Raw genomic sequence first — 24,364 nt, 5'->3', positions numbered from 1 at the left:
GTATTGTATTTGCAGCCCTTTTCATGGTTTTGATGCACAAGTTGCATACTGTGTATGATTTGTTCTTGTTAGACAAGATGGTGCATTTGTGCATATGGATCCTATCGCAATCATGCCCACACTGTTCACTGAATGAGACTGTTGAAAGGCTTCCTACAAATAAAAGGCATCTGTTAGTACAGCCCTGGCCATGCAGCTCAATGTTCCCAGCTTTGCAAGTGAATATGTACCGTAGTTTTCAGCTGTTGAGTGGATCATTCAGTGAATAGCCTGGAGCCCAGGTGATTGTGCGCTCTGGCTGGCAGCAGCTCGCCAGTCTTTCAAGTTAATGTGTTTTCTAATCCTGCTACTTGAAATCTTTTAACTGGATCTTTAAAAAGACCTGCTGCCAAGAGCATACTCACAATCGTTACATCCAAATTCATGAGATCCAGAATGTTGCTGTTCCTGCCTCCTTCAGTCCAGATGGCGATAAGATAAAGTGCAGAATGCAAATTATAATGTAAGGCAGTGGAATTTGCTCCAGTTTGTTTCTATTTGACATAGAAATTTTCACCAAGATTTTGTAACTCTTCCAGGGTACATGGTAATTCTTAATTAAATCTTCTTCTTCTTCTTCTTCTTCTTCTTCTTCTTCTTCTTCTTCTTCTCCTCTCTCTCTCTCTCTATATATATATTCATTCCCTGGGTCAGTTCCTTTTCCTTACCATTTTTGACCAAAGTGTGCACTACAAACAGGAAAAACATACTTTCTCTGCACAGTGAGTTGTGGACCCAAGCCGGACAGAGGAGGAGATGTACTTTCCCCCTTTCTCTCTGCGATGACTTCTCTTTCCTTCTACACCCTTCCAAAATATGTTCCAGAGAATAAGGGAACCTCTTTGGAACAGCCATAGGAGGTGGTACTGGGAGCTGTCATTTGGTACAACCCATATTTTATGTGCACCAGTACCAATTTTGTGAGACATATTGGTACTGGTGGTTCAAATTACTTCAGCATAAACAATAATACTTTTAGCTGCCCTTAAAGACACAATGTTAAATAGAAAACTATAATTTTAAGGGTTAATTCACTTTAAATGACTCTGTAATGACTATGAGCAATCTTTCAGTCATGGAAGTTTATTTGGATGGAGGATAATATTAAATTGGGCATTGGCTCCCCAGTTTCAACCTCGTGTTCAAAGCTGTAGCTTCTTCTTTAACTTCTCATACTAAGTTTCATCAGTATTGCACATATATCTTTAGTTCGCTGCTGTAGATATGAAACATGTGAAGTACCGTATACAGAAATATAGGGCTTCAAATAAATCAGACTTGGCCTGTATGATGGGCACAATCCTGCCATTCTGCTCATACAGCTGTTCTTACAAAATATTAGGGACAGAAAGAGGGATATGGAGGGTGGCAACATGGAAATGGGCCTTTTCTGAGGTGACACCTCATTTGTTGAATGGTCTCCTCAGTGATGCTAGCCTGGCGCTTTCATTACATATATTTAGGCGCCAGATGAAAGCCTTTCTCTTTAACCAGGCATTTTGCTGATTAACATTCTGTGACCTTTTAAATGTCTCTGTGGAAGAGGGTGTTAATTGGTTTATTTTGCTTTGGTTTTACTATGTATTTTGTGTTTTCGTTTTGTATTTTTATGTTGTGAACTGCCCTGTGATCTTAAATGTATACACATTTAATAAATGGATGAATGAATGAATGTACCGTCAATTTTTCTTTAATTCCACAATAGACTTCATACAGTGGGCCTGTCTTGTAGAACACTCAAGGAAAACACTGCTGCAAAGAATGGCCTGATTTATGAACATTCTAATTTGAATCTGCAGGGCCTTCTCTGTAGTGGCACTCTGTTTATGGAACTCCCTCCTCTTGGAGGTGCATAGAGTGCCTTTGTTAGTGGAGTTTCACTGTTGTCTTTAACACCCATCTTTTCACCTAGGCCTTGGGGTAAATTAGGTTGGTGGGTGACACCAGTTATCGTTGACATACTGTGCTGCTGCAGAAAAACAGTGCTTTTATGGTAATTGGTTTTGTCACTGTTGTAAAATTTATTTTTGTTTAATGTGAATAATGCAAACCTCCCTGGAATCCTGATGAAAGGCAGTATAGAAATATAGCATTGTAAATAAATCATTGTAAAGGAATTTGAAACAGAGCCACCACTATAGACCACAATGTATTAGAAGACAGATAATGCCAAAAGGCTTTCTGAGGGATCCTAGGCCAATCATTTTTTGGTTTAAAAGTCAGTACCAATATGTTAAATAAAACCGGGAAAGAAACTGCCTGTCAGTGGAGCTCAGTAATAATGACATAATATACTTAGAGTTGCCAATAGCTAAGGAGCTGCATTCAGGACTAACTGAACTTCATAGAATCATAGACTTAGAAGAGCCTGTTGTGTTACCCCTAAGCTAATACTAGCAGTTCCATGAATTATACAAAAGTTGCATTAACTGATTAGTAGGAAACTTGCTTTGTCTTTCATAGCGCCTTCAGTTTTAGTTGCCAGTTTTTGCTTAGACAAATTCTTTTTGTAAGCTTTCCTATTCTGTGACATATTAAAATGGTGAGACAAAACTTCATGGCGAGTGCAGAAGTTCCCTGGTCATCTTAATCCACTTCTCTGAGCTTGTTGACATGGTTTAGTTAGCAAACTGGAGCCTATTCTTGAAATAGCCTTGAGTTTCACGTTCTTGGGAGAGATGAGATTTTATTCATACATGTTTCTACTTATAGGTGAGGAATCTGAAACTGGAGCATGAGCAAGAGAAAAACAAGATCTTATCTGAAGCTCTAGAAACACTAGCTACAGAACACCATGAATTAGAGCAGTCACTGGTCAAAGGGTCACCACCTCTGAGCATCTTTAGTGAGGAACAGTTCTATGATGCTGTTTCAGGTAAGTGTGTGACATAGAAAACTAAAATGTTAGGGTTTTTTTCTTCTTTAAAAGACCAGGGTCAAGGGTGTGTGTGTATCTGTGTATTTATGTATAAACATATGCATATATACACACACCTTGACTTCTCAGAGTAATGAACAGAAGAAAAGGATATCCTGTCACAAGTAGTTTGCAGTATAAATTTTGACTGGCTAGGAAGAATATGTTGAAAGGGGCAAAAGTAGCAAGATTTGGGTGCGAACAGCTGTAACTGGATTTGGAGTAATGAATTGTTTACTCTATAAGTAGTAGGTATGTAAATCTTGGTTTATATACAATAGAGCTCAATTTTTATAAGAGCCACGGTCACTCCTAGCCTGGCTGCTTTTTGCCATCTGTCTCTTGCCTTTCCGTCTACAGACAAGGACAAGCTAATGAAAAAGGAATTTAGATCATGATTCAAAAACAAAAATGTGGTTGGTGCAGGCTCGGGAGAAGTAACACTTTAAAAATCCATGTTCAGTGTCTAAAAACAGATTAAAACATGATACACACAATTTCTAGCTTGCCTGACCAAAATGCATTAGATTAAATTGAATTGCACTGTTGTGAGGAGAAATGCGCTGTAATAAACTAGATGTTCAAATAGGTTTCTGCTACTGAAACCATTCAGCTGGCTAGGATTTCAGGGTCATCTTAGAATGGACAAGTAGTTGTCTTGGCCATGTATAATGTGTCCTCTGCAGAAAATAAGAACCAGACCTCTTTGTTTGATTCCTATTTTTGGATAATGACTGAAGGAAAAAGCCTGTTCTCTGAGAATGAGGGGTGCAATGTGGGTTGGAATCTGCATGCTGATCAATTGAGTGGAAGGCATAAATGAAACTGAACGCAGTTTCCCTTGTGTAAACTTTATTAAGCCACCAGCAAAACCCCTCACCAAGGTCAAGAAATGCTGGAGAGAATGCGTGGTTTGGCCAGCTTGCTTAAGAACCTTCTGTGTTTTACTTCTCTACAGGCAGTAAGAAAATGTCGTTAAGCAGGAGGCTATGGTCTGCCTAGTAGCCATTTCTCTTGTTGATGATTGTTTCTCAGCATTAAATTGTCTTGTGAAAATTATTTATCAAAGGCCTTTCACGGAACCTGAAAGACAACACAGCTGCTCCTAATGTGTGCATGCATACCATAAGTGTCTTCTGATATGTAGAAATATAACACAGACAAATTTAGTGACTGTGCCAGAAGGTAAAATCTACCAGAACTTAAGGAAACCATTCTGGTGGAAGAACAGGGTTGTCTGGGATATAGGTTATTATTGTTATTTATACCCTGCCCATCTGGCTGGGTTGTTAGGATACATATAGATGTTAATATAAAAGTCTAAGCCAGAATTTGTGCACTTGTATCCTAACAGAACATCTAAAGCTCCTCTGGTAAAACTACATAGTCTGATATGATTTGTGCCTCTCTTGTGGGGGGGGGAGTGGGGGCTTGGACTCCATCTGAGTGCTGCTGTTTCAAGGGAATGTAATTTCTCATTTGTTTGTGAAGTTTGATAACATGATCAAATTTGAATACTGCACCAAGTCGTCGGTTACTGAAATGCAATTATTCAGGAATATTACAGTTGCTTGAACCAAAGAAAATAACTGGGTGGGAATAAGGACAGTTCCCTTGTATGAAAGCAAAAATAAAAAATAAAAAATAAGCTTGGCTTTAAGAGAGAGGAGAAATGTAGGCTATTTGTTTTCACTTGAAACTGTGTATTATGGGCCTTGTAAGCTGCAGTTTTAATTAATTGCTGTAAGACTTTACAATTGGCAGGTCACCTGGAACCATACAAATCCTTTGTTTTACGGACTTAACTAAATTAATACGTTTGCCTTGTTATGCTGTCCTTCTGTAAGTGGATAGGAAGAGTCTGTTTACAATCTTATATCCACGATAGCAAACTCTTTTGAAAAGTAAAGCTCCCTGTCAACTTGGGATGTCTGTGAGGAGATCAGGAATTATGCAACCCTAAGGTCTCTTGTATTACCTGAATGGTTTCCTGTGCACCATAATTAACCTGTAAAGCTTCACTTGTGCCTTACAGAACAGCTTGCTCAGCAGCTAGTTGCCTTAAAAAAAAAAGTCTGCATGTTTGGTATAATAGGACTTACCTAGTAAACACCTAGCTAGCTGATATCTGCACCACATAAGTATTAAAATGTAGTAAGAGAACTCTCCTGTACATTTTGGTATCTAACACTAGGAATAACTGACTGTAAAGGGAAGGTTATGAGCCAGTTTCATGATCGGAAGAATCTGCTTCCATCCTGACTTCCATGTCTCCAAGTATCTTGGACTGTTAATATCCATACATAAAAAACAGCCAATATATTCCAGCTCTTGAAATTTTGCATTGCCATCTATGCAAACATAGTGTTTGCTTTGATCAGATTTGTTTATAGCACAAACTGTAAACATTTATGCAAAAGGTCTGTGTGCTGTCCTCAGTTCCTTTTCTGGGATAGAAAGTAAATGACTAAACTGGATTTTGCCAGACACTGGAAGAAAAAACACGCCCTCAGTCTCTGGGGAAAATATGTTCTGTGAAGCCTAGGATTGTTGGTGGTGGGTTCTAAGCTCTTTAGATAGCACCTCCTTCTCCCTATAGCTGGTAAAAGTACAAATAATGTGTTTAAAATAGCAAATGCAAATCTGAGTGTGTGTGTGTGTGCGTGTACACACACACACATATACATACATACATATATACATACATACATATACTCACACAGTTGGTGAGATTTTGTACTCCACATTTAAAAATAGAGTTCCACTGGCCCTGAATAGCATTGCCTAGTTGGCTTTGCTACCCATTTGGGTGAAGGGAGGTCATGGAACTTGACAGCTGATAACGGAAATCAGTGTAACCAATACGAATGCACATTGTGCTCATTTACCATGTTTACCATAGTTGTAAGAAAAAATGTTTTCCTTTCCTCATTGGATTGGACTTGCTGGTGAGTATATTTGCTTTAATGTGTCCTGCTGTGTTTCGTTATGTTTTTATCCTTTATTGTTGGGGCATATTAGTTTGAAAAATCTTGATGTACACTAAAAACAAACAAACCTGGTGTTAAATTTAACTAGTAGTGCAGGAATTAAACGACACACCTAGAGGAAAAGGCTGGATTCTCATATTAAAACGATGAAACAATGAGTTGTGTAGGATCTGATTCCAATAAGTATGGTTAAAGGATAGGCTAATATCGCACCTGTAACGGGCCTAAGTTTAGGAGTTGGTAAGATGTTTTGCTGGTACCCTGTACTTGTCTGTCCCTGCTCACATTCCCATCTTTGTATAATCCTTGGCGCTGAACAATTTGCTCACCCATGTTCTTTCAGAGACTCAGTCTCTCCTTGTACTAAGTTTTCACTGGACAAATGCTGTCATCAGTACACCATAGGCTACTTAAGTTTCATTACGCTGTGCAAAGGAGGTGTCCATTAGCCTGTGAAAGGCTAGCCTGAAGTGTGTCTCATTTGGCGTTCATCTGTCTTACAGATTCAGAATCCGAAAAATCATTGAGTGGATTTGAAACTGTGACAACTTACTCATTAGAAGACAGTGTGGATTCTAGTGACACTATAACGTCTGACATGTCTGGAGAAAAGACCTGTAAAACTGGAGAGACTCTGTCAAATGGCATCAAAAAACACAGGTAGGATTTTTGTCTAGAGAGGCTGCAACCTTTACTGCTGTGCTAGGAAAAAAACACCCCAAATGTGGTATCTATAAAAGATACTTGGGGATACTTCTGCCTTTCCCCTTGAACAGTGGTGGAACAGAAGTTCATTAATATGAGATCATCTTTTTTGTTGTTAACGTTTTTTAAAAAAGTGAGGTACATTGATGTGACTACACCATGTTGCAAATGAAATACATGAATTCTTAACAATGCATGTTTCTGGCTCATTTAAATTTGTCTCACTGACATCAATACTGGTCTCTTGTTTCTTCATGTTTTTTTAATGTGGGTCTCAATACTGCTTTTAAAAAAAAGTTTCCAGTTACTTGATCGCCTTTGCATTATCATTCATTCAATGCTAGTATTGGCCAGATATTTCAATATGTTTTTGCAAACAAAAAACATCAAAAGCAAGAGGTCATATTGAAGACAAATGTCACACATCTTCTGCTTCATCTGTTCTTAACTTTTTTACATGTAAAAGGAGGAACAATAGATCCCCTGTGACATGTAACAAATACTGCACCTTATTTCTCAGGTTTCAATGCAGAGAGAATTTAATATGTGCACATTTATTTTTTACTTCCACTGTTTCACTATCACTAGTTGCTTGGCATAAAGATGGTGACCTTATTTTATTTGCTGAAGACAAATTCAAGAGAGAGAGTTTGGTTTAAATACGTTTCACTCTCATATGTATCAGCATTTCCATGCTTGCCTCTAGGCTCAATTTAATGCATTCTGATCACCGCAAAATGGCACCATGGCTTGTGTGCAGAATGAAACCTGTCAAGTCTTCACCCACAATCATTGTAGGACTGTAGAAATATTTCAGAATTTCTAGGCACAATGAAATTTAAACAAATAAGCAGTCAAAATTCCACACACAACCCAGATTGACTCTGTTTAATAAATAATAACCAGCACTTCCCACTTCATCTCCCATGCCCCTTCTCACGTTAGATAAGATAGTCCTGTTAATGCAGTTTGCACAGTGTTCATTCAGTGGAGAAAGGAAGGATTAGGGTCCTTTATCAAATGATTTTTTGCTAGGCAGCAAAGATAAGCTCAAAGCAGCTCTAACTATAGGAAACAATCTGCAATTTGGCAGCTTTCCACAATGCTTGTTGTAAAACTCTATTGCCAAAATGGTAAACAAGAGGTGACAAGAGCCGCCAAGCTCTTATTTGTTCCTCAGTCCCCTGGCATTTCTCTTCTTTCCACTACAGATGTCTCTCATTAGGCTTTTTGGTCACTATTTTTTTTTTTTTACATCTGTATCATTTTGCCCCCATACCCTTATTCAGCAATAATTATGTCTTTTGCTCTTTTTTAATGGACTTTTTGATAGTGTTTTAAAAATGTAGCTAGGGCGTATTCTTTTTTAACTTTCCAGCTCACATCTCTTTGTGAACTATATTGCAATATCTGACCTGTCATCTGGCGCTATTTAGGGAATTGGTGTCTGCAAATACTGTATATTGATGCAAATTCTCAGAGCTCTGTGGGAAAACCAATCTAAATTTTGCCTTGGAGCAAACTTCCTCAGGGGATGAAGCTGTTCAGTTGTCTTGGGATTCTTGTACTGTTTTCTTCTCTTGTCATACCATGACTACTGTTGTAACATACATTTATGTGGGCAATGTTTTACAATGGTTTGTCTGAGTGTTTTATGTTTGCATTTATAACTAAATATATATATACACACAAAGGGGAGGAAATGCATGTGTAATTTTAAATGTAGCTTTGATACAACACTAAGGTGAACATACTTTTATGGTAAAAATTGTAAATAAATATCTGTCATGATTCTAGAACCACAGTGATGTTTGTATTACATACAGAAAAGACATTCTGCCAAAGTTTGGAATTGGACACGTTTTGCATGCGGCATGTGACTTTTCTGCTAAGAACGTAGCAAACCAGTTAGTCTTGGGAACGAGTTGTCATTTCATCTGACATGTTCACTTTTGGGTTCTCATGCTTAGGCTTACATTATGCGCAGTTCTGAAACAAGGATGGGGGGAAAATAACTAAACACATGCACAGGCCTCGTAGTGTCTTTTTGTCTGTGTGTTTGTCACTTGTTACTGTGCCATTTCATTTTTAAAATGGAACAAGAAACTGGCTGCTCAGTTTTCCTCAGTGGAAGTTCATAACACTTTTTGACGTGTAATAGATCAAAGCGGCAATTCTGAGCGTGTTACTCTGTCATAATCACATTGACACTGGCATAATCCCGGTTCAGCGTTGGTGTCAGCAATGAGAAGGGGTAAGAAAAGTTGCTAATGACTCTAGGGTACTGATTTCAAATAGCAAAAATATTTAAACTTCCACAAAAAGCCCCAAATATACAAAGGCTAACTGGGGGCTTATCAGTGAGCCAGACATGTAAATAATGTTCATTTGCCCAAGTACAGGCAGTGACCATTTTATGTGCATCGGATTGACATGTGATCATGCATACGCACACTGGGAAGTGGTCCCAAAGTGGGGTGGAATGGGGGCAGGGTGGGCTTATGCAAACTCCACTTGCACACACAGGTCAGGAATGGAACCACCTGTATGTAAACGTAAAAACAACTGTTCTAAAAACCAACAACATGTTAACTGATTTCCTTAGCTGTTTGTGTCTATGTGCAATAAGTGGCATGCTGAAGGAAGTGCTACTAATTGGCTGCAGCTCTTACTCCCAATGAAGTCTTGTACTGTACTTGGTTTTTTGTGATTGCAATAGGAAGGAGGGCCCCTTCTGTTTAAAGATTCTATGCTTTGCTGGTACTACCAGGAGGTGACATGTCGGCCTCTGCCAAAATAAAGGCCATATACCACTCTCTTTCCCATCTGCCTTAATTTCTGTGCTTTTAGGGCTATGTCCGGTGACTCAAACTATACAGTCAAATAACTTCAGAGTTTCAGAATTGAGATGCTACTTGCCCCTCGTCTTGGGACTTAAATGGATGCTGAAGTTCAGTCCATTTGTAGCACTTCCAATGCTGTTAGTTTCTTGAATGACACGAAGCTGGTTTATTGACTCTTGGTTGGATGGGGGGTAAGGGATTGTGAAGTGGGGAGAACAGGAAGGAAGATGGTAAGGAACTATACATGGTTGGTCTTCATACAGTGCTCCAAACATGGCTGAAGATAAAATAGTTGTTGTACCACGCCTTCTACCTACTCCAAAATATTATCTTGGATGGTCTGGGGTGCGAGGGGAAGAGATACAATAGTCCAAACAGTTTGAGGGAAGTCTGGCCACAAGTTCAGTCTATGAAGATGTGTTTGGGGACCTCCATGATATGTAATGGGGTGTACCTTGTAGATGCTTAACTAGCTCCATATAGCCACACCACAGAATCATTCAAATTTAAACATTAAAGAATACTGTCCTGCAAAATTTAGCCTTGAATAAGAGAAGTAACTAGAATAGGTGAAAGGACAGCTAAAGCCAGATTCATGTGCAAAGAATGTGTCTTGTTGCTTGTTTTTCTGTGTCCTTGGTGCTAAACTTAGGCATTTGCTATTGGTTGCTTGAGATAATTGGCATGCTCAAACTTTTGGAATTTTTCATTGTTGACAATACATAACTAATGTTGAAAGGGTACATGATCTGAAGCAGAAAAGAATATTTGCCATTTTATGCAAACCATATGCAGCTTGTACTAAGCATGTTATTTAAGGCATGCAAGCCATTGGTACAGCATAGTGAAACCGGATGTAAATTGTAAATATGGCTTTTATGAGACTAGTAGATCGGTCTGGAATTTTCATTCAAAGTTCCTGACTCTTGGGCATGTTCTCTTCTGTACATTCTATACATTAATAGTGAACTCAATTCTCAGAGTACTGATCCTTATCTAGCCAAAATAGCACCATCAACGTGCAAGAGGGAAGTTTCAGCATGCCTGGGAGCAGATGGGAGGCAGGGAAAAGAAACCCCAAGGTTTGCAGAATGGTTTTGGGGGGGGGAGCCCTAAGAGGGGCGAATGCCAAGAACTGCCCAGTGAAAACTGGGAATATCAGTGACCACAGAACTCTGGCTGACAGTTGAAGGAAGGGAAATGGAAAACCAGGATGGTGGTGAAATTGGCGTATCCTGGGAAATCCTGGGCATGTCTGGCTGGAACCCTGAACAGGAGCATTCCACACAACAACACTTTGTTGTAGGTCCTACATGAGTTCCGTAATAATGAGATGATGATGCTAGCGAAAAGTGCTTTCACATAGCATACCCTGCTGTCATCACTAAAACAATACTGTAAGGTAGGTAACTATTGTACCCATATGGCAAGTGGAGGCTGAGAGTGTGGCTTGGCTAAAGCCATCTCTTGGGTTCCTGACTAAGGCAATCCCATTACCTGGGCCTCGTAGATCAGTCCTTTTTAGGTCACTATGCCAGGATGTGCTCCAGATCCATTTTGGTCAAGTTCCATGGGCTTTGTCAACTTATCTACTGTTGTTTTGTTTGTGGTTTTTTTTTGACTTACTGGAACATTCACCTGGCCAGTTTTTGAAGGTTATGCCTTTATTTTTATTGCCATGAAAATGCAGGTCTTTTTACTGTTGTAAAATATACCAAGCATTTGCTACAAAATTCAGTTAAACAACTGCTAGAAGACATACACATGTACCCCTTCAGAATTGCAGCAGTAAAAGTGGTACAATGTTTTTTAAAATAAAAAAACAAAAAAGCATTGCTCAAGTTAAACACTAGTGTCAGCTTGTCTTCTGCAAATAACGTGTGCAAGGAATGCGTTTATTGAGACAGAACACACACTTCCTTAGTATAATGCTTCCCTATTTATTCACTGAAACTCTATTGAAATTGGGAGGCCCATAGTTAGCTGCTTTAGTGAGTTAACAAATACCATTCCGTTTAGGGCATATAGCCTAAGGAATGCAAAATGTAGTACAGTGAAATAAAGCAAAATATTTCATAGAATTAAAAATCTATTAAGCTGAGAAATCATGTTCCTCTTTCTCACCATTGCAACCTGGTGGCAGCTATTACATCAAGCCGTAGCAGGGAAGGGCCTCTCGCTTCATCACTGCAACTGAGAGGCCAGTGATTGCCTCTCTTTGGATTTTTCTACCCCAGCTGTTTGTTAAGAGAACTTGACACTAAGAACTTGAACCAAATCGTCTTACTTCTTCATTCCTCCTGAAGCATTTCTCCATTGTGTTGTCTTTTTAAATTATAACCCTGAGGGCGGTGACTCTATTGTTTTGTACTGCTCTGTATACTGGTTGGGGCATTTTTTTGGCTGAAGGGATAAAGATTACTGTAAAATAAATAATATAAACCTTGCCCTCTATCGTGATGAGTAACTGAAGAAAGCAGTTCTAAAACTAGAAAACATTTTCCTGCCCTTTTGCACTAATTTGGATGAAATCAATTCTGACAATCTTTTTTTTTTTTTAACTGATCTTTTTCACTGGAGTAAGTAATAAATGCTGGTTGCTGATGATAGTTGCAAAGAAGTATAGGGAGGCATATTGTTAAGGAGCCTTCGAGTCATGCAAGTGTTTTCTTTTCTGAAATTGAGGACTTCTGTCTCACTTGTGAATTCTTTTTCAGATATCCTGGACTGGGCACTTGCCTTAATAACGGGGCCTTCCTGTCTCCCACCAAGTGGAGTCAAAATGTTATCTGGATGCAGGCCTGTCCTGTGAAGGGACCACTACTTCCTTCCCAGATATAGTACTCTTAGCTTAGCTGGAGTGGGGGTGGGGGTGTAAAAATTATTAATGGGGGTGGGGTGGGCAGATAGAGAAGTCCCCTAAATATAACTTAAGCACATTACTGTTTCACAAGTGATATTTATGTCTATACTTTAAATGTCAACTTGTTTTAACCTTCATGGCTTCCACCCAGTGAGCCCTGAACTATTGCTGTATAAAGGGACATGGACTGCTTTGGGTATCTTCACAGAGTTCTTTGGGGGAAAGCCCTGATGGGTAAACTGGTTTTGAAATACGTAGTGTAGATGTGGCTAATGCAGCATGTAACATGGGAAGCACTGAATGGTATTCCCAAATAATGTTACTATTAAATTTTGAATGGTGGCTGAGAGCATTTTATTCTATTTCTATGCAATTGTGTCCCGTCCCCATCCCCCCCGCACAAAGTTTTGCTTAATAGCCACCTTCACTATTGGGGTGCAGTTGTTTCCTTCAATTTTGTGCAATCTAGCATTAATCTTAATGGAAAGTTACAGAAAACCAACTTCTCTGACAACTTTCCACTGTGTTTGCTTTCTCTTTCTGTGGGCTTGCCTTCTCTCTTGTGCTACAAAATAATGAAACACTAATATTTGAACATGCATATCCTTAGTGGTGTACACAGGCAGGAACTGGGCTGTGTAGTTTGAGAACATAGAGACAGGGACAGACTCATTCATGATACAGGAGAAAACTGTCAGTGTAAGACACTGCTGACCTCTTTCTTGACTGGGCAGCATTCTCAGCAATAGGGCTAAGCTCGCAATACCATAATTAGAGGGGAGAGGAGGGAAAGAATGCATTGTGAAAGGAAGATAAAGACATAAACAAAATAAAACCCACTGGATCAGGACACAGATACTCATCTAGTCCAGCATGCTGTTCTCACAGTCTCCAACCAAATGCCTATGGGAAGTCTACAAGCAGGGCCCAAGTCTTGTGGGAGTGAATTCTCACAAGAGTGAATTCTAAGGCCTTGAGCTAAGTGACTGACCTGCTTAGTGGAGATGCCCTTGGAATTCCTAAAGGCTGTGGTACTGGGGAAGCTCACTTGCTGCTGACCAGTGCCATAGGAGTCAGAAAAATATCTGAAAGGGAGGTTCAAAGCAACCTTGTGGATTTCCCAGCTTTTGGCTTCTCCCTACCATGTGTGGCCCAGGATGCCACAAAAACATGTCTCCTCTAAGGAGGGAAAATAAAAGAGGGAAGACTCTGGGGGTCCACTACACCAGGCTGGATCTGTTTAGTGGATCCTTGGAAACAGTTTGTTGAGTAGAGAAGTACATTCAAAATGGGTAGTAAATCCAAGAAAACAACTGTACAATGACAGGAGTCTGCCATCTGACTTCCTGTTGGGCTCAGTGAGGTTGAAGCAACACTGTGAAATTGGGACTATTTTCAGAGACTTGGACAGGATTTTGTTCGTGGCAGGCAGAGATTTAGTTTGAACAGTCTCCATATAGCATGAGGACTGAACACAGTACTCCCAGGATGACTGTTCTCAGGAAAGTGAAAAACAACTTTCCCAATTGTTTATCTTACTATAAGGGTAAAACACCCGGTTACAAAATGTCAAGTGTTTTTAGTGATATACAGATTATTCATTTTGGTGTTCTTTTGAGGAAAATTATAACATGAAGCAAGTGCACATGTAGGGTTGTGTTTTGTGTTACTTTAAAAAACAAAGAGCACACATTTAATACTGGAAGAAGGAATGTATTTAGACTGGGATTCCCCAGGTCTGGTGACTAAAAAAAAGAGCAAATTATGCTTCGAAAGACAGCATCTCTTTGGTACACAAGTATATTAAAGGCCACCTAGCTTAAAATTGTTCCCTTAAAAAAAATTCAATTTTTCATGCTGACTTGTATGCTAACGGTGCTTTATTTTTTTGGGGGGGGAGGGGGTTGGGGGAATTCACTGACTTTATGTTGGCCTGATGTAGATATTAATAATGTATTTTGCACCATTAGAACTGGATAAATACAAGTTAGGTTTTCCTGCCATAAGGGCTTTTGGCAGGTTACCAGGTATTTTTGCTTACTTTAATCTCACAACCCTGTGAGATAGGTTAATAGCCCTTCTAGTGAGTTTGATTAAGATGTAAGATTAAAAGCTAACCACTTGCAATTAAGCTGGTGTTGTGGTGGGTGGTGGGATTTAAAATAAAAATAAAAAATACAAGTGTAAAACATTTGTATTTTCTGTTGTTGGCAAAATTAAGAAGCATCTGGTGCCAAAAGGTGCTGTAGTACAGGCTTTGTACAAGGATAATCTTTCAGGGAGTTGGACAGTGGCATTGTAGAACAGTTACTTCCAGTGATAATGCATGTTCATTTTTCCTGTTCCATTATGGGCTCTTGTCAAACTGGTTTTGTAGGCTTTTTTGCTTCAAGCAATCATTCTCACGGTATTCTTACAGAGGCATGACTAGCACCTGCTGCAATACCCATCTACATTCTAGCGAGACTGTTGCGGGAACACGTTGAATGACAACCATGAAAAGTCATTCTTTCTTGGCATTGTTGGAACTGGTTTTTGAGCTTAAAGAAAAAAAGACAACTTAATATATATTTGGGGCAGGGACAGAGTAAGAGAGAGCCATCCAGATAATATCCCACCGTTCAGAACAGTCTTCCTTAGGTGTGAATTTGTCTGGATCACAAACAACTTCTAGTCTAATCTAGTCAACTTCATCACTCAACTGAATTGTATGAGACTAGGGGAAGCAGTTGCATAGTAAAGAAATGGAACAGGCTTCCCCCACCCAAAGGTAGGCTCCTTAACATACTTAATGCCTTTACCAAGTGTCCAGAATTAAGTGGGACGTCACCTACCCACCTCTCGTGCTTCAGAAATACGTTTACACAGCTGCACATCTTTTCTTAAAGTCCTGTTTTTTAAAAATTGCTTTTACAAATTGAGCTGTGGTTACTCATACAGATACTGGGCTGTTTAACCTTAAGTACTGTAGTTCTTAATTAAATGTATGACAATGCCTTACATAGACCCAAATTTAGTATAATTATTCATACTTTTATATTGAGGACAGATCCTCTCATCTACCTGTGTGACAAAACAGTCTGAATTGGTTACCCAACCAAAGTTGCAGTATCTTTATTGCTACTATGTAGCACATTTGGGTGGTTTATATTGAGGTACATATCTGGTTTGTGATCAGCGGTGTATCATGAGCCCTATTTGAATAGAAAAATTGAGGGTTGGGAGACCAGTTGGCTGTTGTAGTACAAGTTTCTGTTCTGTCAGTATTGCATACACTCTTCATTCTGCAAATACTTAAACTAGAAGTATATTATTCAGGTCTAATGAACTTGGTCTCTTGCCCCCCCCTCCCCACCCCACCCCACCCCTCTAGGACAAGCTTGCCTTCTCCAATGTTTTCCAGAAATGATTTCAGTATTTGGAGCATCTTAAGAAAGTGCATTGGAATGGTAGGTGAAACATAGCTTCGAATAAAAAGCTTAATCTTGGTCTTTATAGTAAATGTATAGTAATAGATTATTGATACCTCCCTCCCAAACCAGCTTTTGAATAAAAGAATTAAGGACTGACTGATGTATGCATGCATTTCAGAAGTAAATGGGTGTGTGTCTTATATAAAATCAAATGTCACAAAAGTGTGGCAAGCTTTTATCAGCTGCAGCCAGCATGAGCAATGGTCAGGGATGATGGGAGCTCGTCCAAAACATCTGGAAGAAACTAAGTTGGGAGAATCAATTCTGGTTTGTAGCCTACAGGTAAAGCTTGTTAGGTTTTTTATTTCTTATACAGTGCCTGTTAGGTTCTGCATAAATGAATGCTGCAATTAATAATTAACATTGTAATTAATAATTAACAATAAAATAATTACAGCTTAATTAATACTGGCCCTTTTGCATTAATGCCTTCTAAGTGTTTTTCAGCTCACTGTAAAATAATCAGCCTTCTTTCAACTCTTTTCATGATTTGTGTTTTAGTAATATTCTCAAGCTTAGGGTGGTCCTTTTCCTTGCCCATTTTATCATCACAACCACCCTGTGATGTAGATTAGAGTGAGTGAGGGACTTGGAATTATTTCGTGAGTTTCATGGCTTAGTGGAAATTTGAAACCAGGTTTCCCTGATACAACTTCAGTATTCTACCTGTTGCATGCTGTACAGGCTCTTGTTTAAAAGGGAGGCAGGGTTCCTGCCCCCCACATTCCTTTCATATCACCCTCTACCTTCCCCAATATGTACCAACTGTATTTTATGATAAGACATATACCAGCCATAATGTTGGCAATGCGCAGTAGTATATGTAAACATTTTTAATAAATGCTTTTAACACTCTGCTAGGAGCTGTCGAAGATCACTATGCCAGTAATTTTTAACGAGCCACTGAGTTTCCTACAGCGACTGACAGAATATATGGAGCATACATACTTAATTCATAAGGCCAGTTCGCTTTTGGACCCGGTTGAAAGAATGCAGGTACTCTACACAAAATAAATGCATCTGGTGTTCTCTGAATGTAGCATACTCTTTCATGCAGGTAGATAGAGAGAGCTGCATATTATTACAACATCTGAAACACTGTTGTGCACATTGTTGTGCATGAAATAAAAGTAATTTTGCCTCCAGCTATTGAATATCAGAGCTGTTAGGTTGGCATTAAGCAATACTGCTTAACTCTTTGGTTTTTCTATTTTTAAAGTGGTGATTGTAATTGACTTTATCCTCGTTATGTGTTTTCATGATACTTAACTACTTGAATGCTTACCTCTTTCTGAGAGTTAGTGCTTTAAAAAACCCCACACAAAATAATTGGTAAGATTTTCTGCTTTAAACAAACATAAATATAAGTTCAAATTGCTTTTTCAACAGTGTGTAGCTGCCTTTGCTGTCTCAGCTGTTGCCTCTCAGTGGGAACGTACAGGAAAGCCATTCAACCCATTACTTGGAGAGACGTATGAACTGGTCAGGTAACAAACTCACAGTGCAATTTAACTGGCTGGCTCATTGAGAATTGAAAGTTAATGTCAGATATTTAAGATTTTGTTCATTGATTCTTTTTTAATGTACAAAGCTGATGTGGCAATGCCTCATTGCCAACTGGCTGACCGAATCCAAAGGGTGCTCATCAATGGTTCCTCTTCATCCTGGAGAAGAGTGACTAGTGGGGTGCCACAGGGTTCTATCTTGGGCCCGGTCTTATTCAACATCTTTATCAACGACTTGGATGATGGACTCAAGGGCATCCTGATCAAATTTGCAGATGACACCAAACTGGGAGGGGTGGCTAACACCCCAGAGGACAGGATCACACTTCAAAACGACCTTGACAGATTAGAGAACTGGGCCAAAACAAACCAGATGAATTTTAACAGGGAGAAATGTAAAGTATTGCACTTGGGCAAAAAAAAATGAGAGGCACAAATACAAGATGGGTGACACCTGGCTTGAGAGCAGTACATGTGAAAAGGATCTAGGAGTCTTGGTTGACCACAAACTTGACATGAGCCAACAGTGTGACGCGGCAGCTAAAAAAGCCAATGCAATTCTGGGCTGCATCAATAGGAGTATAGCATCTAGATCAAGGGAAGTAATAGTGCCACTGTATTCTGCTCTGGTCAGACCTCACCTGGAGTACTGTGTCCAGTTCTGGGCACCACAGTTCAAGAAGGACACTCACAAACTGGAACGTGTCCAGAGGAGGGCAACCAAAATGGTCAAAGGCCTGGAAACAATGCCTTATGAGGAACGGCTAAGGGAGCTGGGCATGTTTAGCCTGGAGAAGAGGAGGTTAAGGGGTGATATGATAGCCATGTTCAAATATATAAAAGGATGTCACATAGAGGAGGGAGAAGAGGAGGTTAAGGGGTGATATGATAGCCATGTTCAAATATATGAAAGGATGTCACATAGAGGAGGGAGAAAGGTTGTTTTTTGCTGCTCCAGAGAAGCGGACACAGAGCAATGGCTCCAAACTACAAGAAAGAAGATTCCACCTAAACATTAGGAAGAACTTCCTGACAGTAAGAGCTGTTCGACAGTGGAATTTGCTGCCAAGGAGTGTGGTGGAGTCTCCTTCTTTGGAGGTTTTTAAGCAGAGGCTTGACAACCATATGTCAGGAGTGCTCTGATGGTGTTTCCTGCTTGGCAGGGGGTTGGACTCGATGGCCCTTGTGGTCTCTTCCAACTCTATGATTCTATGATTCTTTGATTCATTTTATCCCCTTTTGTAGAGAAACTGCAAATAACTCAACTGTCACTTTCTTTCCATGTTTAGAGAGGACCTTGGATTCAGACTCATTTCAGAGCAAGTTAGTCATCACCCACCAATCAGTGCTTTTTATGCTGAAGGACTGAGCAATGACTTTGTGTTTCATGGTTCTATTTATCCTAAACTAAAGTTCTGGGGAAAGAGTGTTGAAGCAGAACCCAAAGGGATAATAACTTTGAAACTTCTTGAGTAAGTTGATCTATGTGATACCTTTTGGCTGCCTTAGGCAAAAAGCCAGTGACATGTAAACTGCAGGGTTGTATAATGTATACTGGGGGTTCCCAAACTGTGGTCGTTCGGGTGGTCTGTGTTGTGTTGGTGAACTTGGGAGACAGCATACTCATCATGTTAAATGCTGATTTTTAACTGTATTTGCATTGCTTTTTTAAATTTCCTATATATTGTATTTGATTGTATTACAATTTAAATGCTATAGATTACAATCAAATACAATATACAGGAAATAAAAAAACAATGCAAATACAATTAGAAAATTATACGGCATCTTTACTAAAGCATTACAATTGCTAAGACAGATGGAAAAATCATTAAGTGCTCAGCCAAGACGCTCACCAATTTTCAAGTGGTCTGTGGGAAAAAAAACATTTGGGGAGCTACTGTTCTATCCTTAAACCTGAACACTCCCTCCCCATTTGTAGAGATGAAACCAATCAGGCTTGGTATATAAGTAAAAGGAAGGAAGGCAAACTGCACAGGTCTGGCTGTCAGAGCTTTGAGAACCAGAGGATAGGTATGCCCATCTGATATGGGCAGAGCTCTTTCCTTGTCATAGTTCAGGTGGACTGAGCTACATCTGTAAGTATGGTATTTGACTGAGCTTAGGCAAGGTCAGCTGCTGAAGTCCCTGTCTTTGAAACCTGTGCAGAAGAGTTGGCTATTCTGGGATTGTCTTAAATGTGTTTGAGAGATTCTGAAGTAAATTTAGGATAGGAGACTTTCATGGTTCATGCCTGAAACCTAGATTCATCTGGCCAGGAGATGGGGAGAGAGTTAAGGTAGGACTGACTGGCCAAGATTTGCTAAAGCCTACAAAATCATGAGAGCGAAAAGTAATCATTAGCTTACGCTTCCTTGCACTGTGAAAGATTTTGACCTAAAGGCATGTTCTGATGACTTTTGTTTTGTGAATCTAAGAGCTTATTCTCTTTGCTCCCTTTCAGACATAATGAAGCATACACATGGACAAATCCTACATGCTGTGTGCATAACATTATTGTGGGCAAGCTTTGGATTGAGCAGTATGGGAATATGGAAATAACCAATCACAAGTAAGCTTGAAGTCTTAACTTGCTACTTAGCTTGAAAGTGTGGCATGCTCATACTGTATCAGATATAAAATGCACTCTTAATTCCAATGCATAAGAAAACATTAAAAGCATAATCAGTGTTGTCAGGCAACATGAATAGCACTGCTCTGCATCACGCAGATCCAAAATGTTCCTGGAGAGAGAGTGTGTCAGGGAATATTATGTTACTCTTGCAGTGGTCAGAGATCCAATGTATTTAATTTATATTAGGTCAGGGCTACTTTTTTCCTTTAACGCTTTCAAAGTATCTCCTTAGTAGTAAAGCTCATAAACCCAAGGCAGATATAGTACATATATTATGCTGAACGCTACAGGAGCTAGAGCTTGCATGCTTGAAGTACTTTAAATGGCTAAGCCGGTATTTGATGTGAAAGTGTAAATTATGAGAAGGCGTAGAGTTAAACTTAATTTTCTGCCCCCACAGAACTGGTGAAAAATGCATGTTAAACTTCAAGCCCTGTGGCCTTTTTGGGAAGGAGTTGCACAAAGTGGAAGGTTACATTCAGGATAAAAGGTAAGCAAGCCTCTCTCCTTATATTTCTAAAGCAGATAGCAGATCATTCATTTTTATTTTTTACAAAAATGCTGAAATGCTGCTAGCCTAAATTATGTTGCATAACTAGGGTTGAGAAGCCTCAGGCCCCAGGGGGCAGATCTGGCCCTCCAGGCTACCTCTCTTGTCCTCAGGCGTTTGTTCAGGTCACCCCCCTCACTGGCCCTGCTCCCATTTCCTTGAGTGCTTTGGGCTGGCTAGAATGTGGTCTTAACTGCGATAAAGGCCCTTGCTTGCTTGCCTGGATGGAGAGAGACTTGTGTATGAACCTCTGGCTTCTGCATGATTAGAACGCAGCCCACTGTACAAAGGCAAGAGTCACATTCTTTGTGTTTCCTTCTTTTGTCTCTGTCCCTGCTCACCAGTGGCATGCAATTTTGTGAGAGAAAAATGCTTCCTTTGGGTCTGAAAAATGTCCCCTACACCTGACTTAGATGCTCATTAGCTTCTGTGAGTTGAGCATTTACTGTCTTAACTTCTGTTTAGAGCCGTAGTCTTCATTAAGCCTTTTCAGACCAGGGACCCACCTTTAAAATGAAAACATACACTGAGGACCCATTTCTTAATTTTCTACCTTCTGTTTCTATGGTGGTAGACCTGCTGTTGCAACCCATCTTTGGTCATGCTGTGACCCAGTATTGAGTCCCAAGCAACCAATTGGAAGACCAGTGGTTTAAAGTGTGAACCTGAATATTATAATTAGTCAGTACTTCAGCTGTTCCTTAATTTGTTTGTTTTGTGGGCGGGGCTCTTTGACAGCAAAAAGAAACTTTGTGCACTCTATGGAAAATGGACTGAGTGTTTATATAGCGTTGATCTTGCAACATTTGAAGCTTACAAAAAGAATGACAAGAAGAACACAGAAGAGAAGAAAAACAACAAGCAGGTATTGATATTAAAATGTAACTTGGTAACAGTGATGTGTGTTTAAAACTAACAGCAGTAAAAATGTCCTCAGCTAAATACCTGATGGTATCGTGCATGATTTTAAAGGATTTATGCAGCCATCCTGTTTTCCTCAGTGTTTTAAAAATCCTGAAAATGTTTTTTTCTTCTCCTTTGGACTTTGCATGCCTAGTTCACAATGTGACCCAGTTTGGAGAATCTTGCAGAGCTCCATAAACCGTGGTTTATAAAATGAGGAAAGCACACTGGGCCCAAAGCACTCTTCTCTCACTGCCCTCGCCTCTCACTCATTTACACCAGCTTTGGCACACATTGGCTTGTATTTAAGCTAAGGGTTCCTGTTATGTCAAAGCAGAAGGAACTCTGGCTTACTGGTGATTAACAAGCCAGGAAAATAAGCTAGTTTACCAATATTAAGCTAGAGTTCCCTGCTTCATATGCAACAAAGAGCTCTGGTTCCCTCACTGTGAGGTGAGGTTACAGGGGAACCAGGCAGAGGGCCTTCTCGGTATTGGCGCCCATCCTGTGGAACACCCTCCCATCAATGTCAACGACTTAAACAACTATCTGACTTTTAGAAGACATCTGAAGGCAGCCCTGTTTAGGGAAGTTTTTAATGTTTGAAGTTTTACTCTGTTTTTAGTCCTCTTTTGGGAGCCGTCCAGAATGGCTGAGTATAAATAAAATAACAACAACAATAATAATAATAATAAATTATTATTATTATTATTATCAACAATTATTATTAACAAGTCAGAATCTTTACAGTAAACTCCTTTAGGGGAGGAGTTTTCAGGTCTGACATACGTTCCTGGCATCATAACCTATGGTGGATTAAACTTTGGTTAATAGTCCAAAGCAAGCCTATTTCTTGTTTTTATGGAGATGGCAGCATCTTGTCCTGTAATTATAGAGGTATATAAAAAATGCTTTCAATAGACAAAATCTCTTTAAACTTCATCACATTGGTGATGTCGTCTCCTGTCCTTGGATTGATTTTTGGAGACAACATAAAATTGCGGGGGAGGCAGGCTGCCATGAAAAGTTTGTGGGATTCTCTCTCTTTTTGTAAGAGGTGTGTGTGTGTGGCTTTGTACACACAGTTGCAAATTGTGGCGCCTGCTCTTGGGTTGATCAGCCCCATGGAAGGAGCTCATACCTTTTTAAAGACCTTCAAATTATTCAAAGTGAAAATAAACTGATTTTTACTCACCAAAACATAGGGGTTGTTGCAACCAAAGTTGGGAGAGATTTTAGCACATGTTTAATTTTGGCTGGATCTTTCCCTTAGTGAGAGAGAGACCAATTCTGGTACATTCTTAATGTTTATAATTTCAGAATGCTCCAGTAGTGATTCACATGAATTGCTACCTGTAACGCAGCTTACTTCACTTATTATCAGGAGTATGGAAAGGCTCTAGAGATCTACTGCAGTCTTTGAGAGCCAGCCCTGTGAAGGGCCCAGGAGGACAGGAAGAGCAAACAAGAAAAACATACCATTCGTATATGAGTCTTGTGTTACTAGCAAACTCTGGTTATGCAGAAGATGGCTGTTGTTGTGGTGCAAAATACAAAATGCTTAAATATATGGAGCCTTGCTTTGGCTTGTAGATACGTGGAGTTTACAAGGAAGATGGAACTGGATAATTGGATAATAGCAGATTTATTAATGGCAAGGATTTGAAGCTGAGATACTTCCATGTCCCTTCTAGAAAGTTCTGGCTTCACATGCTCAAAAGGAGAATTGAATAGCTTGGGCCACAATCAGTATCTCACACTAAGATCCAATAAAGCTGGCACAAAAGACATAGAGCAGTAAAGAAGGTTTAAAAAACCAATTAAGAAACAGGAAAGGGAAGAGACATGCATGGTTGAAGGGGAGAAAAAGAAAACAACAAAACAGAGCTTTGCCCCTGGCAATTTCTTCCTTTTAACAATCTATGGTTTTGTAAATTTGCATACACTCAAACATAAAAGATGTAGACAGTTATTTTGTTTCCCCCAGGCAGTCTGCACATTTATTTCCCCTGCCACCAATTGCATACGAACTGGAATTTTTTAAAATAAAAAAACACACCAAGGAATTGACTTGATCAGATCAAGGGTTTGTCTCGGGGTGTGTGTGGGGAGCCTGCTGTCCTCCATACGTTGTTGGATTCAATTCCCATCAGTCAGAGCCAGAATGACTAGTGGTCCGAGATGATGGGAATTGTAGTCCAGCAACTTCTGGAGGGTCAGAGGTTACCCTCTTGTCTAGCTTTCTGTTGCCAACCGTCAGCAAAAAGTTCGCAAGTGGGGCAGGCCAAGAGATAATTCAGTCGTATATCCGTAGTACCTATACCATTAATATTTGCCCCTGTCATTTACATGATTGGTTGGTTATCACACCACTGGGACTATGGGTGTAGTTGGAAAGCACATGAAGCGTTAACATATTTAAGCAGGTCTTGTTGATGCCTGGATGGTACGACCACCTGGGGAGCATTTTGGGAAATCATCACTATTTAACGGAGGACTAGGCATCAGTTTTGGGATGAAGGACACGTTACCTTGGGGGGTAGTGAGGGGCTGCATAATGGGGCAATGGACTGACCAAAGCAGTAAGTGGATAGGATACATGTTTTCTCTCTCCTCTCAAGGTTGTGGTGTTGCGCCGTAGGAGGTGGCCAACAGATGGCTCACTTGTGCCTTAATGGGGCTGAAAAGTATCCACATGAACCTTTTGACAACATTCATCTTAGTGTAGCATTCTGTATGCAGGCTGGTTTTGCTGCATTTCTCAAGATCCTAAAATAAAAACTAGGTTATTCCGAATGTAGCATGTGTTTCTAGAACACCTTTTCATCAAAGCATACGTTTTCTAATGCAGGCTTGTATATAAGGCCAGGTATCTTACTAGCCTGTGGAGAGGAAATGTGATTCTGCTAAGCTGCTTATTAGGCAGATCAGTAAGAAACAA

At 39.8% G+C, this 24,364-nt stretch overlaps 1 protein-coding gene across 4 annotated transcripts in view; it reads left to right on the top strand.

Moving 5' to 3' along the window:
* OSBPL1A (oxysterol binding protein like 1A) overlaps positions 1-24,364 on the top strand; it is a 76,994-nt gene that overhangs the window by 42,395 nt on the left and 10,235 nt on the right. For all 4 annotated transcript variants that reach the window (XM_079982629.1, XM_079982630.1, XM_079982631.1 and 1 more), the window contains 9 exons: positions 2,752-2,914; positions 6,450-6,606; positions 15,731-15,806; positions 16,692-16,826; positions 17,220-17,317; positions 18,625-18,807; positions 19,800-19,907; positions 20,371-20,460; positions 21,259-21,385. In XM_079982629.1, coding sequence (XP_079838755.1) covers positions 2,752-2,914; positions 6,450-6,606; positions 15,731-15,806; positions 16,692-16,826; positions 17,220-17,317; positions 18,625-18,807; positions 19,800-19,907; positions 20,371-20,460; positions 21,259-21,385 — 1,137 coding nt within the window. The remainder of the gene's footprint in view (positions 1-2,751; positions 2,915-6,449; positions 6,607-15,730; positions 15,807-16,691; positions 16,827-17,219; positions 17,318-18,624; positions 18,808-19,799; positions 19,908-20,370; positions 20,461-21,258; positions 21,386-24,364) is intronic.

Source organism: Podarcis cretensis (genome assembly GCF_951804945.1).
Source record: "Podarcis cretensis genome assembly, chromosome: 7".
Taxonomy (NCBI): Eukaryota; Metazoa; Chordata; class Lepidosauria; order Squamata; family Lacertidae; genus Podarcis; species Podarcis cretensis.
This window is presented reverse-complemented; position numbering and strand designations above follow the sequence as displayed.